Genomic DNA, 16161 nt, shown 5'->3' on the forward strand with positions numbered 1-16161 from the left:
AACTGGCTATGTAACTTTGGGCAAGTTTGCTTCTTTTTTCCTCAACTGTAAAATGGGGCCCAATAATAGCACCTACCATCCTGGAAACTATATAGACACCAATCAACTGAGATTGTTAAAAATTATGATGAATGTTATAGCATATTATTGAGGCTTTACAAAAAATGAAATAATGAAGAATCTAGAGAAACATGTAAAATTTTATATGAACAGATATTACATTCCCTCTATTCTGCCTTACTTGGTGATCATTAGCTTTCAAAAATTTAATAACCATCTCTTTACTGATGATTCTCAAATCTATCTCATCTGTCCTAAACTCTCCCAATGACCTCTAGTGTCACATCTTTTAATTCTTTTCAGACATCTCAAACTGAATATCCAGTAGACATCTTAAACTCAATATATTTAAACTGAACTCATGATCTTTCCTCCTAAATTCCCTTCCCTTCAGAGCTGCTCAGTTACAGTCTGGGGCATCCCTATCATTCCAATCCCTTAGGCTCCCAAACCCAGGTGTTCCAACCTCTCATTGTCTCTCATTCCCCATATATTCAATCTGTAATCAAGGCCAGTCGATTTCACTTTTTTATCTCCTGAATGTATTCTATTCTCTTTCTCTAACACTGCAACCACTTCGAAGAAGGCCCTCATCTCCACATACTGCCACTGCTGCAATAGCCTGTTGGTAGATCAGTCTGCCACAAATCTTTGCCCTTCAATCCATCCCCTATTTGTCAGCCAAAGTAAATTTCCTAAAGTTTAGATTCAACCACATGACCCTCAAACCTCATGACAACTCAAACTCCAGTGGTTTCCGATGATTCAAATACAAAATCCTCAGTTTGATGGGCACCCAACCCTTCCAATCTTTTTACAACCTAAACAACCCCTATGACATATTCTTCAATCCAATGATACCAAGCCTCCTTAAATTACAAAAAGAGGACACTCCACTTCTGGGCTCTGGGCATTTTCTCTGGCTGTTCTCCATGCCTGGAATGTTTTCCTTTTTCATCTGTCTCCTCACATCCCTGACTTCCATGATGTCTCACTAAAACCTCACCGTTTATAGGAAGTCTTTTCCAACCTTTCTTAATTCTAGTGCCTTCCTTCTTTTACTTATGTCCTGTTTATTCCATAAAAGGCTTTTTTTATTTGCTTGTATTCTTCCCATTAGAATGTGAGCTTCTACAGGACAGAGACTATCTTTTTGTATTCCCAGCACAGTGCTTGGCATATAATAGCTTAATAAATGTCTGTTGATTCATTATAATATATCAAAATTGCTCTCAGAGAAGAATTTAAGATAATCTATTTCTCCCATTCATTGTTAAGGTTAGAGAAGGAAAGGATTACAGTTCTACCGCTGGAAGGAGCACTTATTTATTCCAGTCTCTGGGTATGTTAGTTGGTTTTGTAGCATTTTTTTTGCTACAAAGGAGAAACAAAAGGTATCAAAAAAAGAACGTTTTATAAGAAAATGTTATAAATCTATTTCATTCAAATAACATCTCCTTAAATTATGTCCTAACATCTAAAATTTGTATGGAGGGGAAATTTGAGAGCCAGTTTGACACTGAAATCTTAGCAATTTCATTAACCTTGACAGTCTCAGTCCCATTTACTAAGAAAAAACAAAACCAGAGTTATACAGTCATCAGTCTAGAAAGTCGACTTGGTTGAGAATCATTTAAGGATAGAAACAACATTGGTTTCAGAGCAATGGACTTTCAGTTCTAGGCATTGTCATTTTGGGGGAGAGCATTTGGCATGAGATTTAAGAGTAGATTAACATAGCTTACCATATCTGGGATCTGCAGTTAGTAGATATTATGAATTTTTAAAAAACCTATTTGTTTATTAATAGAATGACAGATTCTCTTCTAGGAATATTATTAATTTTTACTGAAACTTTTAACCAAAGGAGTTTGCCACAGTTTTCAATGGTAAAATTACTTAAAATTTTAAATTACCTAAGGATTCTTCCTTCAGTAATTCTTGATTTTTAACAGTAAGTAATATCCTAAAGGCAGATGCTGAAACTAAAGTTGGATATATAAACCTGGAAATTAAATACATGAAGATGATAATTGAAAACATGAGTGTTTGTGAATAGAGAAAGAAATAAAGAATGGTCTGGACAGACTTGGAGGGGACAGCTACATCCAGTGGGTCATATGACCATAGATGAAGATTTAGCAAAGGAGACTGAGGAGAGATCAGAAAGGATAAGTAGAAGAAAAAGTCATAAAAATCCCAAAAGTAAAGAGTATGCAGGAGAAGGTCATCAGCTATGTTGACTGCTGCTGGGGTCAATGTTAGAGATTACTAAGAACTTTAGGGGCGGCTAGGTGGCGTAGTGGATAAAGCACTGGCCCTGGAGTCAGGAGTATCTGGGTTCAAATCGGACCTCAGACACTTAATAATTACCTAGCCGTGTGGCCTTGGGCAAGCCACTTAACCCCGTTTGCCTTGCAAAAATAAATAAATAAATAAAAAGAACTTTAGAGAGAGAAGTTTCAGTTGAATGAAATCAGAAATCAAACTGCAAGTTGGAGGAGAATAAGAGGGGAAAAGTGGAGGTACTAAGAATAAGCTTTCTTTTTTTTTTGTTTTTGTTTTTTTTAGATTTTTCAAGGCAAATGGGGTTAAGTAGTTGCCCAAGGCCACACGGCTAGGTAATTATTAAGTGTCTGAGGCCAGATTTGAACCCAGGTACTCCTGACTCCAAGGCCAGTACTCTATCCACTGTGCCATCTAGACTCCCCAGTAAGTTGTCTTTCTAAAAGAATTTAGCCTAGACAAGGATAAAGGATGAGGGCAAAAGATGATCTTGAGTCAAGTAAGGATTTGGGGATTGTTTTTTTTTTTGAGGATAGGCAAATTTGCAAACATCTGGGAAAGAATTAGTAGACAAAGAGCTTGAAGATAAGAGAAAGTAATAATGGTTTAGGCAATCTGCTGGAGAAGATGGGATCAAAGTAGAAGTGTTAAGATTTGACAAACAGAAGGACCACCTCTCTTCAGAGACAGGGGTGAAGGATAGGCAAAGATATATGAGTAAGGTGTGATGAGAAGAGAGAGTTTTGGGTGAATGGCCTTTTGGGGGACACGAATAACCCTAAAAGGGGGTCAATAAAGGGATAAGGAGGTTAAGAGACAGGGTTTGGAATCATTACTGTGGAGAGTAGAATACTAAATAAATTAGGGTTGTATAAAAAGTTGCTATATACATTTATCCAGGACTTTAAATTGGAGGGATTTCTGCTCTGAAGAAAAAGTTTTTAAGAGTAAAAAAAAAAAGGAATTATGGATAATCAGGGCAATTTTGTTACTCTTGCATTAAATTTAATAAAGGGTATGCAATAGAAGTTCAATGTCATATATCATCTTTTTTGTAGACTGAAGTGTAGGTAAACAGGAACAAGAATGAAAAAAAGAGGGTGAAAAGGAAGATAAAATAGTGGAGAGGTGAATGGGTAGCAAAGAAAACAGAAAAGAGAAAAACAGGTAAGACTTTAAAGCTTGAGACATTGGCTTAGCTGGCTGGAAAAGTATTCTAGTTAGCTAAGTAAAATGTAAACTACTTATTAGTGACAAATAATTTATTTACTTCTTTACTTCTAGGCAGAACTACAAACTGGCATTATGGTCAACATTAAAATTTTTAAACAAATGCTTGCTTTTTGGTTTATTCTTTGAAAGATCACCAAGTTCTTACCAACAAGGCAAGAATGGGAGAATGACAGTTAAATAACAAGTAATTATGGAGTACCTAATAGCAGATAATTTGGGAATTATATGTTAGGCTCAATACAGGGGTTCAGGAAGTGCTGAGTTGAATAAAATCTCCATATTATTCACTTTAAAAAATAAATTCATTTTTAGAATGAGATCAAATCTGGGAAGGTTAAATTCCAAGGCATCATTTTAAACAAGTGGATTTTTTTTGAGTGTCATTTGATGACCACATTTCAGTTTTTGAAAGTAATTGTTGAGGCAGCTAGGTGGTGGTTAGAGCACCAGCCCTAAACTCAGGAGGACCTGACTTCAAATCTGATCAGACACTTAACAATTACCTAGCTGTATGACCTTGGGCAAGTCACTTAAACCCACCGCCTTGCCCCCCAAAAATGTAACTGTTAGAAACAAAAAAGCAACAATGTAGAAAATTGAGAATTAATTCAGGATCATAAGAAATTATTCTGAAGAGACAAAGAGCAGAACATGTTTAGCTTAAAATACACAAGCAAGAACTTCAGAGTTCTTACGAGAAATAGTTCTCTCCCCCATTCATTTTTGAAATTAAAAACAAAAAATCCTATTTAATACAACATAGACCCCTTCCCTCAATAGGATCACAGAGTTGGAAGGGCCTTTAGAAGTCATCTAAGCCTAATTTCCAGATTTTACAGATGAGGAAACTGAGTCAGAAAGGTGTTGTAACTTGCCCAAGATATTGAATGTAGGGCCTAGATTCAAACTCAAGTCCTCTTATACCAAATACCCTTTCCATTATACCACTGTATACTTTCAGTTCTATGGTCTACCTAGGAAAGAGAAAATAGGTCAGGAAGAGAGTTGAAGGGGAAAATAAAATAAAATAAATAATATGAAATGTTATTAAAGCCCTGAATAAAAAATTTAACTCATCAATTAACCCTGCTTTAAAATAAACAATTCCTTTGGACTAAAAAAAAAGGGGGGGGAAGCTAAGAATATTCCCAATTAGATTTACACAGAAAACCTTTTTTAAAGGACTCTATAATATTCCTGGGGCAGCTAGGTGCTTATGATTTTCTAGTTTTCGACCAATGTCAAGATACTGCTTTATGTTTCTGTTGACTCAATTTCTCTTGAGACTATGCTTTATTTTTCCAAATGAACTGATATAATTTCAAATTCTATAAAATAGTTACATGGTAATTTATTTAACACAATACCCAACTTGTAAATCAATTTAGGCATTAATTTCATTCCTACTATATTATCTTGGTGTAAGCAGGAAGAGTGAATCTTCAATTATTTAAATACTCCTTTACTTTTGTAAGGAGTGTCATAATATAAACTTTAATTGTATATTTATAGTCATTTTATGAATTTTATAGTAATTTTGAATGAAAATCTAGTAATATATGTGTCAATTTACTTTAAAATATTTTTTTATAGGAACCATCTCTTTATGCCCTTCAATCCTGTAACTAAGTCATTTTTAAAGGCTGGAGAACTCAATATTCAAGAAAGGGTTAGATATTTCTTTTCTGTACTTTAGCAAATGACACAAAGGGAGTGGTGATGCCTTATTTAGCTGGTATGAAGTCTGGTAAACCTAAAATTTAGATCAATAAGGAATTTTCCATTCAATTCTTCAAAATGAGATAAAGTAGAATAATAAAAGATTATTAAGAACTGGACCGTAGCAAACTAAACCTGCTAATGAGAAATTCTGTGTAGCACAATAAATAAAAATGGAGAGCAGATAGAACGATTTTGAGATGGGGGAGAACTGAGTTCCCACCTTTCTTTTGACCCTCACTAGCTGTCTGATTCTGGGCAAAACACCCCTCTCTGAAGCTCCTACACCTGTAAGACCATTAAAGTAGTTCAATCAAAGTTAGAATTCTCACACTAAAAAAAAAAAAAGAAGAAAAGAAAAATCATAAATCTTGATGTATTGACCACTGTTTTCACTGCTTCAGTGGAGGGAATTCCCATACTGAGGATTCCAAGGTATTGATCTAAATGCAGCAAAATTAGTACATTAGAGCAAGCCTCCCTTCTCCCCTTAGTTTTATTAAGGAGACATAGAGAGTTTATAATCTAGTGAGAATATATTATATAAGTAACTATGCTAAATCAAGGTCCATTAAAGGATTATTTTTACAAGTGGGAATATGAGGAAAAAATTCTTTATGGAAGGATTATAGGACTACTGGCTAAAAATGACTGACTTGAATCTGAGACAGACAAGCCAACAGGATTTTCTTGATAGGTAATTTTGCTAAGTGAAGTTTCAAGAAACTAGGAGGAAGAAAAGTTATCATTAAAAGGAAACAACTCTAAATTAGAGAAAAATCAATGAGGTAATAGAGAAGCAATTACTATAATTCTTCTTTTGCAAAGAGGTGGAGACTTATAAAATACATTATTGTATGTACTACAAAAGTTTCTTTAGCTTATTTTTTTAAATTCTTTTTCTTTGTCACAAAAGAAGCTGAGAAATGACTGATGTAAGGACATCCAAAATACTGATCAAAGGAGTCAACCATCCATTCCCTAGCTCATTCGATGACCTCCTTCCAATTGATATCAAACCACAATGACTCTCCAAATCTGGTCATTCAACTTAAGGAACTAATATTATCAGCAAATTCATTTTTTTCTACAAGAATGAGATTTCATTAAGCCTTTTTTTAAAGGGAAAAAAGAACCCATAATTTGAACACTCAAAAAAGTTAACAAGTGTTTGAAGTGATTTCAGCATAGTCTATTTACATTTTCAAATTCATTCCTCATTATCCAGAAATGAAGTTCCAAGCACATTTTTAATTGTTTAGTTTGCCATTTTTAATCCTAGAGGATTAAACAATGAAAATGAAAGAAACATAAAATGAAGAAGGGGAGATGAGGTGCAAGATGGAAAATGCAATGGTTTATCTTAAAAAAAAAAAACTTTGGGGCAACCAGGTAGCACAGTGGATGGAGCACGGGTCCTAGGGTCAGGAGGACCTGAATTCAGACATTTAATAATCACCTAGCTGTGTGACCTTGGGCTAGTCACTTAACCCCATTGCCTTAAATAAATAAAAATAAATAAATAAAAATAAAAAAGCTTTCTCATAAAAACTATTGAGTTAAAAATAAACAACTTATTCTCCCATTTGGAAAAATTCCTATGCAATGCCAATTTTGTTGTAGTATTCAAGTTTAAATTTAACTTTATTATAAAGCTTAAAAAAACTATCCTAAGCATACATAATGAATTTTAAAAAAGCTATATACTTCAATTCCATGTCCAGTAATGACTTCAAACCAATAATCTCTCATCAATGAGGGAAAAGCTAGAGAAAGACAAGCTAGGAAGACTAAATAACTATTACCTTTAATTAAAAAAAATTCTTATTATGTAATTCTGCTATATCTCATACTATATATTTCTTCCTTAAGGATGTGATTTCTTGGGGCGGTCACTTAACCCTATTGCCTTGCAAAAAACCTAAAAATAAAAAAGTATATGATTTCTTTCTCATCACATTCAATTTAGATCAATGCATACTATGGAACTGACAAAACTGCCTTCTGTGAGGGATGGGGAAGGGAAGCAAGATGGGGGGGTTGTAAAACTCAAAACCTTTATAAAATTAAAAAAAAGAAAAAGACTAAACATACTAATGATGAAGTTGTGAACTGTGCAAACTATTCTGAAAAACTAAGAATTATATTTAAAAAGTGACTAAAATGCCCTTACCTTATGATCTAGAAATCTTGAAGCTAGTCATAATATACTCCCTCCATAGATATAAAGACAGAAAGGTAACCTATATACCAGAATATTCATGGCAGTGGTTATGTGGAAGCAAAGAACTGTACACAATTAGGAAATGGCTAAACAAATTGGATGAATGTAATGAAACATTATTGTGATATACAAGGTATAGACAAGGAATTTGTGAACTAGTACAAAGCAAAGAAGAGGTGGAAAAAATGCACCACCACTCTCATCATTACACAGGTGGGGGAAACAATAGATGAGGAATACAGCATATACCATTAGAAACTGACTGTTGAATTGGTTGAGTTTGCAGACAATACCTGTTATCTCTTATTTATTCTTTGTTACACAGGAATAGCTAGTTGGGTATGAACATAGTAATATAAATGCAAATTAAAAATAAGATATCAATAAAACTAAGATTTTAAAATTCTTAACAAATTGGAACTTGCTGGCAGGTCAGACCTGAAAGTAAGAGGGAGTGCTAGGGAGGTGTAGTGTAGTCTTCTCCTTAGTGCTCAGGTTACTGAAACAATAGGATCTGCATCAGTTGAGGAAATTCTTCCCTAGGAGGTTCCTTACATTAATGAAATCATGGATCAGGCTTTAAAAAAAAAAAGTCAAGTCAATTAGCATCTAAGTTGGCTTGATGGATAGTAACATCCTCTAATGGGGCTCGTTGTACTCTGTGATATATACGTATATAAAATTTATAAAATCAGCAGGCACAGGTAAAGAATTCTTTTTAAAGACAATGAGATTAAGTGACTTGCCCAAGGTCAGCCAGCTAGGTAATTATTAAGTGTATAAGGCCAAATTTGAACTCAGGTCCTCCTGACTCCAGGGTCAGTGCTATATCCATTGTGCTACCTGGTTGCCCCTAGGTAAGGAATTCTTGCTGTGATAGTTACAAAAAATGTGCTAAGAGTGGTGACAGAATCACCACCAGGAATTAAATGGTTAAAACTATTATTCCAGGACAACAAAAAAATAGTCCTTTTTATAATGTCCCAAAGACATGCCCTATCACAGTAGCTCATCAATAGCATGTTAATATGCATTAGATGTAACCTACTAAAAATGTCTTCCATCTAGAGGACTTCAGAGCTCTTTGAGGGGCAGCTAGGTGGTGCAGTAGATAGAGCACCAGCCCTGGAGTCAGGAAGACCTGAGTACAAATCTGACCTCAGACATTTAATAATTACCTATCTGTGTGACCTTGGGCAAGGAAGGCCCCACTGCCTTGCCAAAAAAGACCCCCAAACAAACAAATAAAAAAAAACTCTTAGAAAAATATTACACCAATGATGGGTATCAAGAATCTCTAAAATAGGGGTGGCTAGGTTGCACAGTAGATAGAGCACTGGCCTTGGAGTCAGGAGTACCTGAGTTCAAATCTGGCCTCAGACACTTAATAATTGCCTAGCTGTGTGGCCTTGGGCAAGCTACTTAACCCCAACTGCCTTGCAAAAAAAAAAAAAAAAGAATCTCTAAAATAGACAAAGTCACAGAAAATAAACCATAAACATTTACAAGTATGCTGATTTCAACAGGGTTGAACACCTTAAGAGGTGATTCTAGGTTAAAAACTAGAAAAATCAAGATTATGTAGTATAATTACCATTTGGCAAATTTTTTTTCTTATATGTAGAAACACAGGCAAAAATTTTTTATATGCTTCCTTCAGAGCTGGTAAGCTTGACTGTGGCTATACTGTAAGTTAATTTTACAAATATGTTGTATTTGGGAGAAACTTTAAAAATGTATGGCATATTCAATACAAAGAGTTGAAAACTGAAGTTCAGGAGAAAGATTTTTTCCTGTTTTGAAAAACAGGACTGAAATTCCAAATCTCAATCTAGAGAATGCAAAGTCTTATTTCAAATTAGAATCACATTACCTAGAGCTGGATGGGCTTTGGAGGCCATTGATTCCAACTTTCTCATCTGAAGGATAAGGAAAGAGGCTCAGAGAAAGTGACTAGAACAGGGTTAAACACCTCAAGAGGTGAAATTTTCTACCACTCTTATCTATTACAACATACTCTAATGGTTTAAGTACAAAAGAAATTTAAGTGTTTAGTTTAAACTAGTCATTTAAGTACATGTGTACATTCAAATATAAACAGCCTCAATAAAACTTTTTTGCTCACTTTTTACTCCTAAGCATTATGAACTTTCATAACTGTAGTGTCATACCAATAGGGAAATAATTTTCAAAAGATATCCCAAAACCCAAATGAACAAAATATTATAAAAATTGTGATTTGCTATAACAAAATATATGAATACAAATAAAGTAAAAAAAGGTTTTTTTAATTACTTAAATCCAAGTTCCCTATAACAATGAGATCACAGGTTCAGTTAATTAATATGTCTAAAGTCCAAAGCCAATCTCAGAATCCATACCAATGGTGTCAGAAAGACCTAAATTCCCTAGGAAGGTCAGCAAAATTCTGAAGTTTTTCTAGGTCAGTAATATTTGATTATATAAATTCTATGATTATATATGATCATATATATATAATATGTATTTAATGAACCAACTCACTGAAAGTATGAGCATGTTTTTAAAAATGGATTAAATCATTTTATCTTATTTGACCCTCATAAAAGCATGAGCTAAGGTAGCTTAAAAATTAATGTTTTCATTTTTCAAATAAGAAAGCAGATGCACAGAAAGGTAAAGTGCCTTGTTCAATATCACAGAGCAATTATTAAATGGTATTTCTTTGCTGTATTAAGGACTGTTGCTCTAAAATATCTTGGACTCCCAGAATTAATAAAATTATTTTAACTTCAAATGATGAATTCAAGTTTTCTGACTCCAGTGTTCTTTTCCCAATAATATACAGAGTTGAATATCTGGGGATTCTGATTTATGTTATGATGCTATCAACAAACCAGACCATTCCAAGGAATTAAGTTCTTTGCCTTAGGGCTGAGTCATTTTTATAGGCCAACACCTTCTATAGAAGATGCACCTGTCTTTCCAGACTTTCCACAGAATTTTTTTCTTTAAATCAAGGCCCTATAATACAAAGACTTCATCCTCAGAAAAATTTTCATGAGGGTTGGAAGTCCGTTAAGAAGTTAACACTTACTACTATAGGCACCAGGGGGCCTCCCAGTGATAACTGACAGTTTAGAGGAAAAAGGCAAAGAGTTCACGGTAAAACTTTGTTTCCTATTTAATTAATAAACTGTTATGAACTTTCACATCTGGGTTTAGTACATTTAATCACACAATGGCTACAACATCCAGAACTAATTAGTTCTTTAGATACAAACAGGTTGAAAAAAACGTTTCAAAAAAGAATGGAAATAAACCTTATTTTGCTTATCTCCCAAAAGCAGCTTCACCTTCAACTATTTTCATGTAATTTAGGAAGCAAATTAGAAACGTTGATGCTACTATACATGTTGGTATTATCTGACAGGGGATTATCCTCACAAAAATGTTTTTCTTCTCTTAACTAATGCACAAAGCAATTAGTTACGAGGATTTCTGGGTACTTTTCTGGGGGGGAGGGGAGATTTCACTTTTTACATTTATTCGTAACAATCTTAAATCTTCTTCACCACTCCTTTCGGAAAAATAGAAGGGGGAAAAAACCTCCATGGCCCGGAGAATACAAATATGGTCAATGAAATATGTTCATTGAAATCCTTAAGGAAAAGGGGGAGATTACTTTCCAATTTCAGCCCAAAACTAATTAGGATTAATTTGCACAAAACTAACTTGAATTCATTTGATCCGGTAAAAGTCACACACCCCAACAGGACAACTTCACTAAGATTTTCAATGACTTCTTTTCGCGTCTGTCCAAAAGAGGGGGGGGAGGATTCATTCCGGATCCCCAAACTCTAAAATCTAGCCCCAAATCTCGGAGATTTAGGTGGAATCCGGCTGCTCCGCCCTCCCCAACCCCTTCAGCTCGTTATCCAGGACCCGTGAGCCCGGGCGGGCGGTGCGAAAATAAAAGGCGATCGCAACCTTCCGGGGAGGGAGCCGCGCAGAAGCCCGGGCTCGGAGGGAGCCGAGCCGCCAGAGGTCACGGTCGCGCCTCTAATCGCCCCGTTTCCATAGGGGTCGGGGGTTCTCGCCAAACCCCCGAGCTCGAGTCCCTCCCCGCCCCCGGGGGTGGGGGGCGGGGAAGGAAGAGGGAAGGGGCCCGCGCTCCAACCGCGCCGCCCCCCCCCAGGCCCCGACACCTGGCCCAGCCCCGGGCCGAGCGGGAAGGCGGCCGCCGCGGAGCCCCGCGCGCCCAGCCCGAGGGAGGCCGCGGCGCCGCCGGGGAGGCGCCCCCCGCGCCCCGCCGCACTCACCCTCCAGGAGCCGGGTGATGAGGCTGTCCACGTTCAGCTCCCCGTCCGCCATCTTGTCGGCGCTCGACTCTCCTTCCCGGCCGCGGGAACAAGGGCTGCTCGGCGGTCGTGACGCTGACGGCCGCGGTGACGACGGCTCGGGCGGCCCGCGCTCCCGGGCGAATCACGCCCCAGCGGGCTCGGCCCCGGCTCCCCCGTTCCCTCCCCCCCGCCCCACGGAGCGGGACGCGTCCACCCCCCACAGACCCGCACGGGGAGAGACAGGAAATAAATAATTAAATAAGGCAGGCCGAAGCGGGGGGGAGGGGAGAGGGAGGGAGCGCCCACTAACGCAGCCGCGTAGGGGACGAGCCGCCGCCGCCGCCGCCGCCTCCAGGCTCCTCCTCGGCCGCGCCGCCCCGAGCCCCACCCGCAGCCGCAGCCCCGCTCCTGCCGCCCGCCACCCCCGAGGCCAAGCTTACTCCTGCGCAGGCGCAACTCTTCTCCCCCGCCCCATCGCGCCCCTCCCACTACGCATGCGCACTAGAGTTTCGCCTCTTTCCCGCTCCCACGCGCCTACTCTCCAGCGACGACGCGGCCGGCCCAGAGGCGCCGCCGTTTTGCGTGACGGCTGAAGGTCCTCTTACGCTACACGCACGTAAGCGAGGGAACTCTCCCCCTCCCCCTCCCCTCCCCTCCCCCTCCCCCTCAGCTCTTCAGGGGCCCGAGGCCGCGCACGCGCAGTGCCCGCTCCCCTGCCCTCCGCTTCCCTCTCCCCGTGGCCCTGCAGTCTGGGTCTCCGTCCCTCGTTTCCTAAGCAACCAGCCGTACTTAGAGTTACCGGAAACAGTAAACCGCAATTTAGCCTCTTCTGGAAACGAAGATTGCCATTTCCAAAAGGACCGCGCCGCGCGGGCACGCTCAGACATCACGAGTCTACCAACCGGGGCTTTGTGGTAACTGGGGATCCCGGAGGACTCTGGCGAATGTTGGCTTTGACAGGCTAAAAGGCCCGAGCAGCCTAAACCCCGATGACACCTGGGTTTCTTTTATTTATTTTTATTTATTTTTTATTTCTTTTATTTATATTTATATTATTTATATTTTATGCCCCGGTTTATTTGGGTTTTGTTCCCAGGGTGATGTTGGAGGAGTCACTTGGCTTCTCTGAGTCTCCTTTTCCTTATCTTAAAATAAGGGGGGAGGGGTGTTCATTGGAGGATTCCTGATGCGGACAGATGCCGGAGATCTCTTTATTGATCCGTGGGAAAAATTTAGGTAGTCACTCCCCTCCTCGAGCACTGCGATGTGATGGGGGGTTACAAAAGGAGGTGATGGTAGCCCCAGCCTTCAGAGAGCTTACAATCGAATGGGAGGAGGATGACAACAGGTAAACAAATATATACAAAACAAGCTATAAATAGAGGAAAGTCTTTGGAATTGAGGTGTTAGGGAAAGCTTCCTATAGAAAGTGGAGTTTGAGTTGAGACCTGGAGGAACTATCAAGATGGTTATCTTAAACTTGCATAGGTCGCACCATATCGATGTAAGCTCCAGTGGTTTCTGAACTGCTTCTAAGGAGCAAATATAAAACTTCTGTTTGTCTTTTATAGTCTTTAATTTTGGAAGCTTTTAAAACATTCGACCTGTTTTATTCCCCTTCATGATCCTCTTCCATAACCTAGCTGTGCCTAGGTCAGATCTGCACTTTCCTCCTCACCCCCCACCTCTTAGAATCCCCTGGTTTCTCTCAAGATTCATCTCAAACCCCATTTTAGATAGTTCTTGACATGTCCACCTCCAAAAAAAGGTCATTTTATATTTATTTATTTTCTATGTACCCACATAAAATATATGTGTGTGTGTGTGTGTATATATATATATATATATATATATATATATATATATGTAACTTACACGTGAGTTTTCTAAATTCATCTCGCAGGGAATCATGAATTGTTATCTCTGAAATTCCTTCTACCCTCCTCTAAAGGAAACCTTTGAATCCAGACTAAAAGGAAGAAGGTACCACGATTTGTTCTGTTTTCTAAAAGAGAGGGTATGAGACTGAAAATATAATTCAATACCCCTTAAACATCTCCAATTTAGGGGAAATGACTTTGTTCTTAAATTACTTCTTGGTTAATAGCCTTAAAGGAGGATGATTATATCTGAAGGTGTGTCTTCCCAGCACATACTAGTTACACAGAAGATCATGGCAAATACTGGACAGCAAATATATACATTTATTCAAGCATATAACAAACAGAAATCTCAGAAGTTAATCAGAATAGACTATACCAAGCCATACACAGAGTGAATGAGTGCCATCCCTGAACCAAGAGAATCCTAAGGGGAAATTCCTCAGTTTCTACAGAGGAAAGCTGGAAATCTGGGGCACATCAAGACAGTGACTGCTCTACACGTTGACATCTCTTTTCAAAAATCTTTTCTTTCTAAGGATCTCTGCCTGAAGAGAGCCTAGATTTTTTAATGTCTTCTCTCAAAAACTGGAAGCAAGAAGACATCTTTCCTCTTCTATGATCTTACCAACCCCAGCCCAAGTAATCATTCTCTCTACCAAAGAGGACAATCTTGTACAGTATTTTCATCAGCCTTGAATTGGGGTTCCATATATGTGTGTACCTATTGTATCTCCTGGTAGAATGTTATCTTCCTGAAGATAGGGATTTTGTTTTTGTCTCCCCTCTGCCTTACTCAGCTCACCTTTAAAATGTGAATAAGTTTTCAGCAAGTACAAAGTAAGACATTTTCTTTTGCAGAATAAAATTTAATCAAATTGAAGCATTCTTGAGTAATGATTTAGAATCAAGATCTAGATACATTGCACATAGTAGATGCTTAATAATGTCTGTGGATAATACATGATCTATCTCTTGAAATTATTTGTGTTATTTTGCATAGACTTTGTATTTTAATTTACTTGTGCATTTTCTCCCTATACAATGTAAGCTCCTAGAAGCCAGGGACTATTCCATTTTGTCTCTTTTTGCAGTACCATAGATGCTTCCTAAATATATGTTGAATTGAATTAAATAGTTGGGTGTTAGGACTGGCAGAAATCTTAAAGATCTAGTTCAGAATTGTTAACCTTCAACAAAAAAACTCTGCAATCTGGTGAAGATTATGAACTCTCAACACCATGTTTCTAAATACATAAAATAAAACATATAGGATTACAAAGGAAACCAATCATATTAAAATGTGGTTATAAAAAAAAAATTAAGTTCCTGGATTCCAGGTTAAAAATCCCTGGTCTAGTTCAAGATGTTCATTTTATAGATAAGGAAACAGGGGCTGGCTCTGGAATCAGTCAATTTACAACTATGTTAATAAACTGGTTGGTTGATTGTTGTCATTCCTCATCAAAGAGGACTAAAATAATATGAGTCAAGGTTTAGTGTGTTTGACTATGGTTGATCCCACCTATATGAACTTGGAAAGCTCTACCACAAGTTGGATACAAATAGTCCATATAAACTTTTTGAGTGGAGAAGTCTCTAAACTTTCCAACCTTGGAATTTCTTTTGAACTTCTACAGTTCTGCTTTACTCAAAAATCACAACACCTTCTTTGATGTGAGTCTCACAGACTGGGCAGTACTGTACCAATATCTCCCACAGTTTTTTTTTGATTCCACTGTTCTTTCAATAGATTTTGAGGGTATCCTTGTAATGCTATATTAACAATGATAGCGAGGAACCCAAAAGCCTTTGAGGCCTTATTTGGTTTGTCTAGGCCTCTCCCGGAAAAGTTATGAACATATCCATTAGCACTTTGTTTAGAAGATAAAAGACAACTGACGATTATGTCTCTTATGGGCCACCTTTAGGAAGAACTGGTTGACTCCAAAGCTTGGGAAAATAGACTTATAGGATTAGCTGCTCCTTTGTTCTGGTCCATAAAACTGAAGCTGACAAAGTTCCTCAGGTCCTTTTGGTTTTTATTCTCTCACCTTTCTTCAGGGGAGTAACTTGGGATTTATTGGAAAATGTTTAACCATCAGACTCTTCAGATAACAAAACAAAATGACAAATCTTTAAGTTTAAACAGCATAATTAACATTTCTCCATCATTTTCTTATGTCTAGACAATCAACAAAACAAATGATCCTTGATATGTAGATTCATAGATTTCAGAGTGTAAATTTAACAATCTGTTCTCTCAAGTTATTGAAGGTGACTCTAGCACACCCCTGTGTCTAACAAACCTGGATCCTAGGCACATCTGTCTGCTAGGAGATGTTAATGGCTAACAAAGTAGAAGCAAATTTTAGCAGTTGAGTATGTTCACCCACTTAGTGTGATAGGCAGCAATAGCTGTGGTAATAATGGGGTA

General features: G+C 38.0%; 1 protein-coding gene and 1 long non-coding RNA gene across 3 annotated transcripts in view; one reads left to right on the plus strand and one right to left on the minus strand.

The window, feature by feature from the left end:
• PPP1CB (protein phosphatase 1 catalytic subunit beta) overlaps positions 1 to 12180 on the minus strand; it is a 62018-nt gene extending 49838 nt beyond the window's left edge. Inside the window, exon 1 of the mRNA XM_074209797.1 lies at positions 11824 to 12180. Within this exon, the coding sequence (XP_074065898.1) occupies positions 11824 to 11875 (52 nt within the window). The 5' untranslated portion in view covers positions 11876 to 12180. The remainder of the gene's footprint in view (positions 1 to 11823) is intronic.
• Positions 12181 to 12537: 357 nt separating this feature from the next.
• Positions 12538 to 16161, plus strand: part of LOC141504660 (uncharacterized) — a 98184-nt gene continuing 94560 nt past the window's right edge. For both annotated transcript variants that reach the window (XR_012473445.1, XR_012473446.1), the window contains exon 1: positions 12538 to 13192. This is a non-coding gene — a long non-coding RNA (uncharacterized LOC141504660). The remainder of the gene's footprint in view (positions 13193 to 16161) is intronic.

This window comes from Macrotis lagotis, chromosome 1 (genome assembly GCF_037893015.1).
Source record: "Macrotis lagotis isolate mMagLag1 chromosome 1, bilby.v1.9.chrom.fasta, whole genome shotgun sequence".
NCBI classification, from domain to species: Eukaryota; Metazoa; Chordata; class Mammalia; order Peramelemorphia; family Peramelidae; genus Macrotis; species Macrotis lagotis.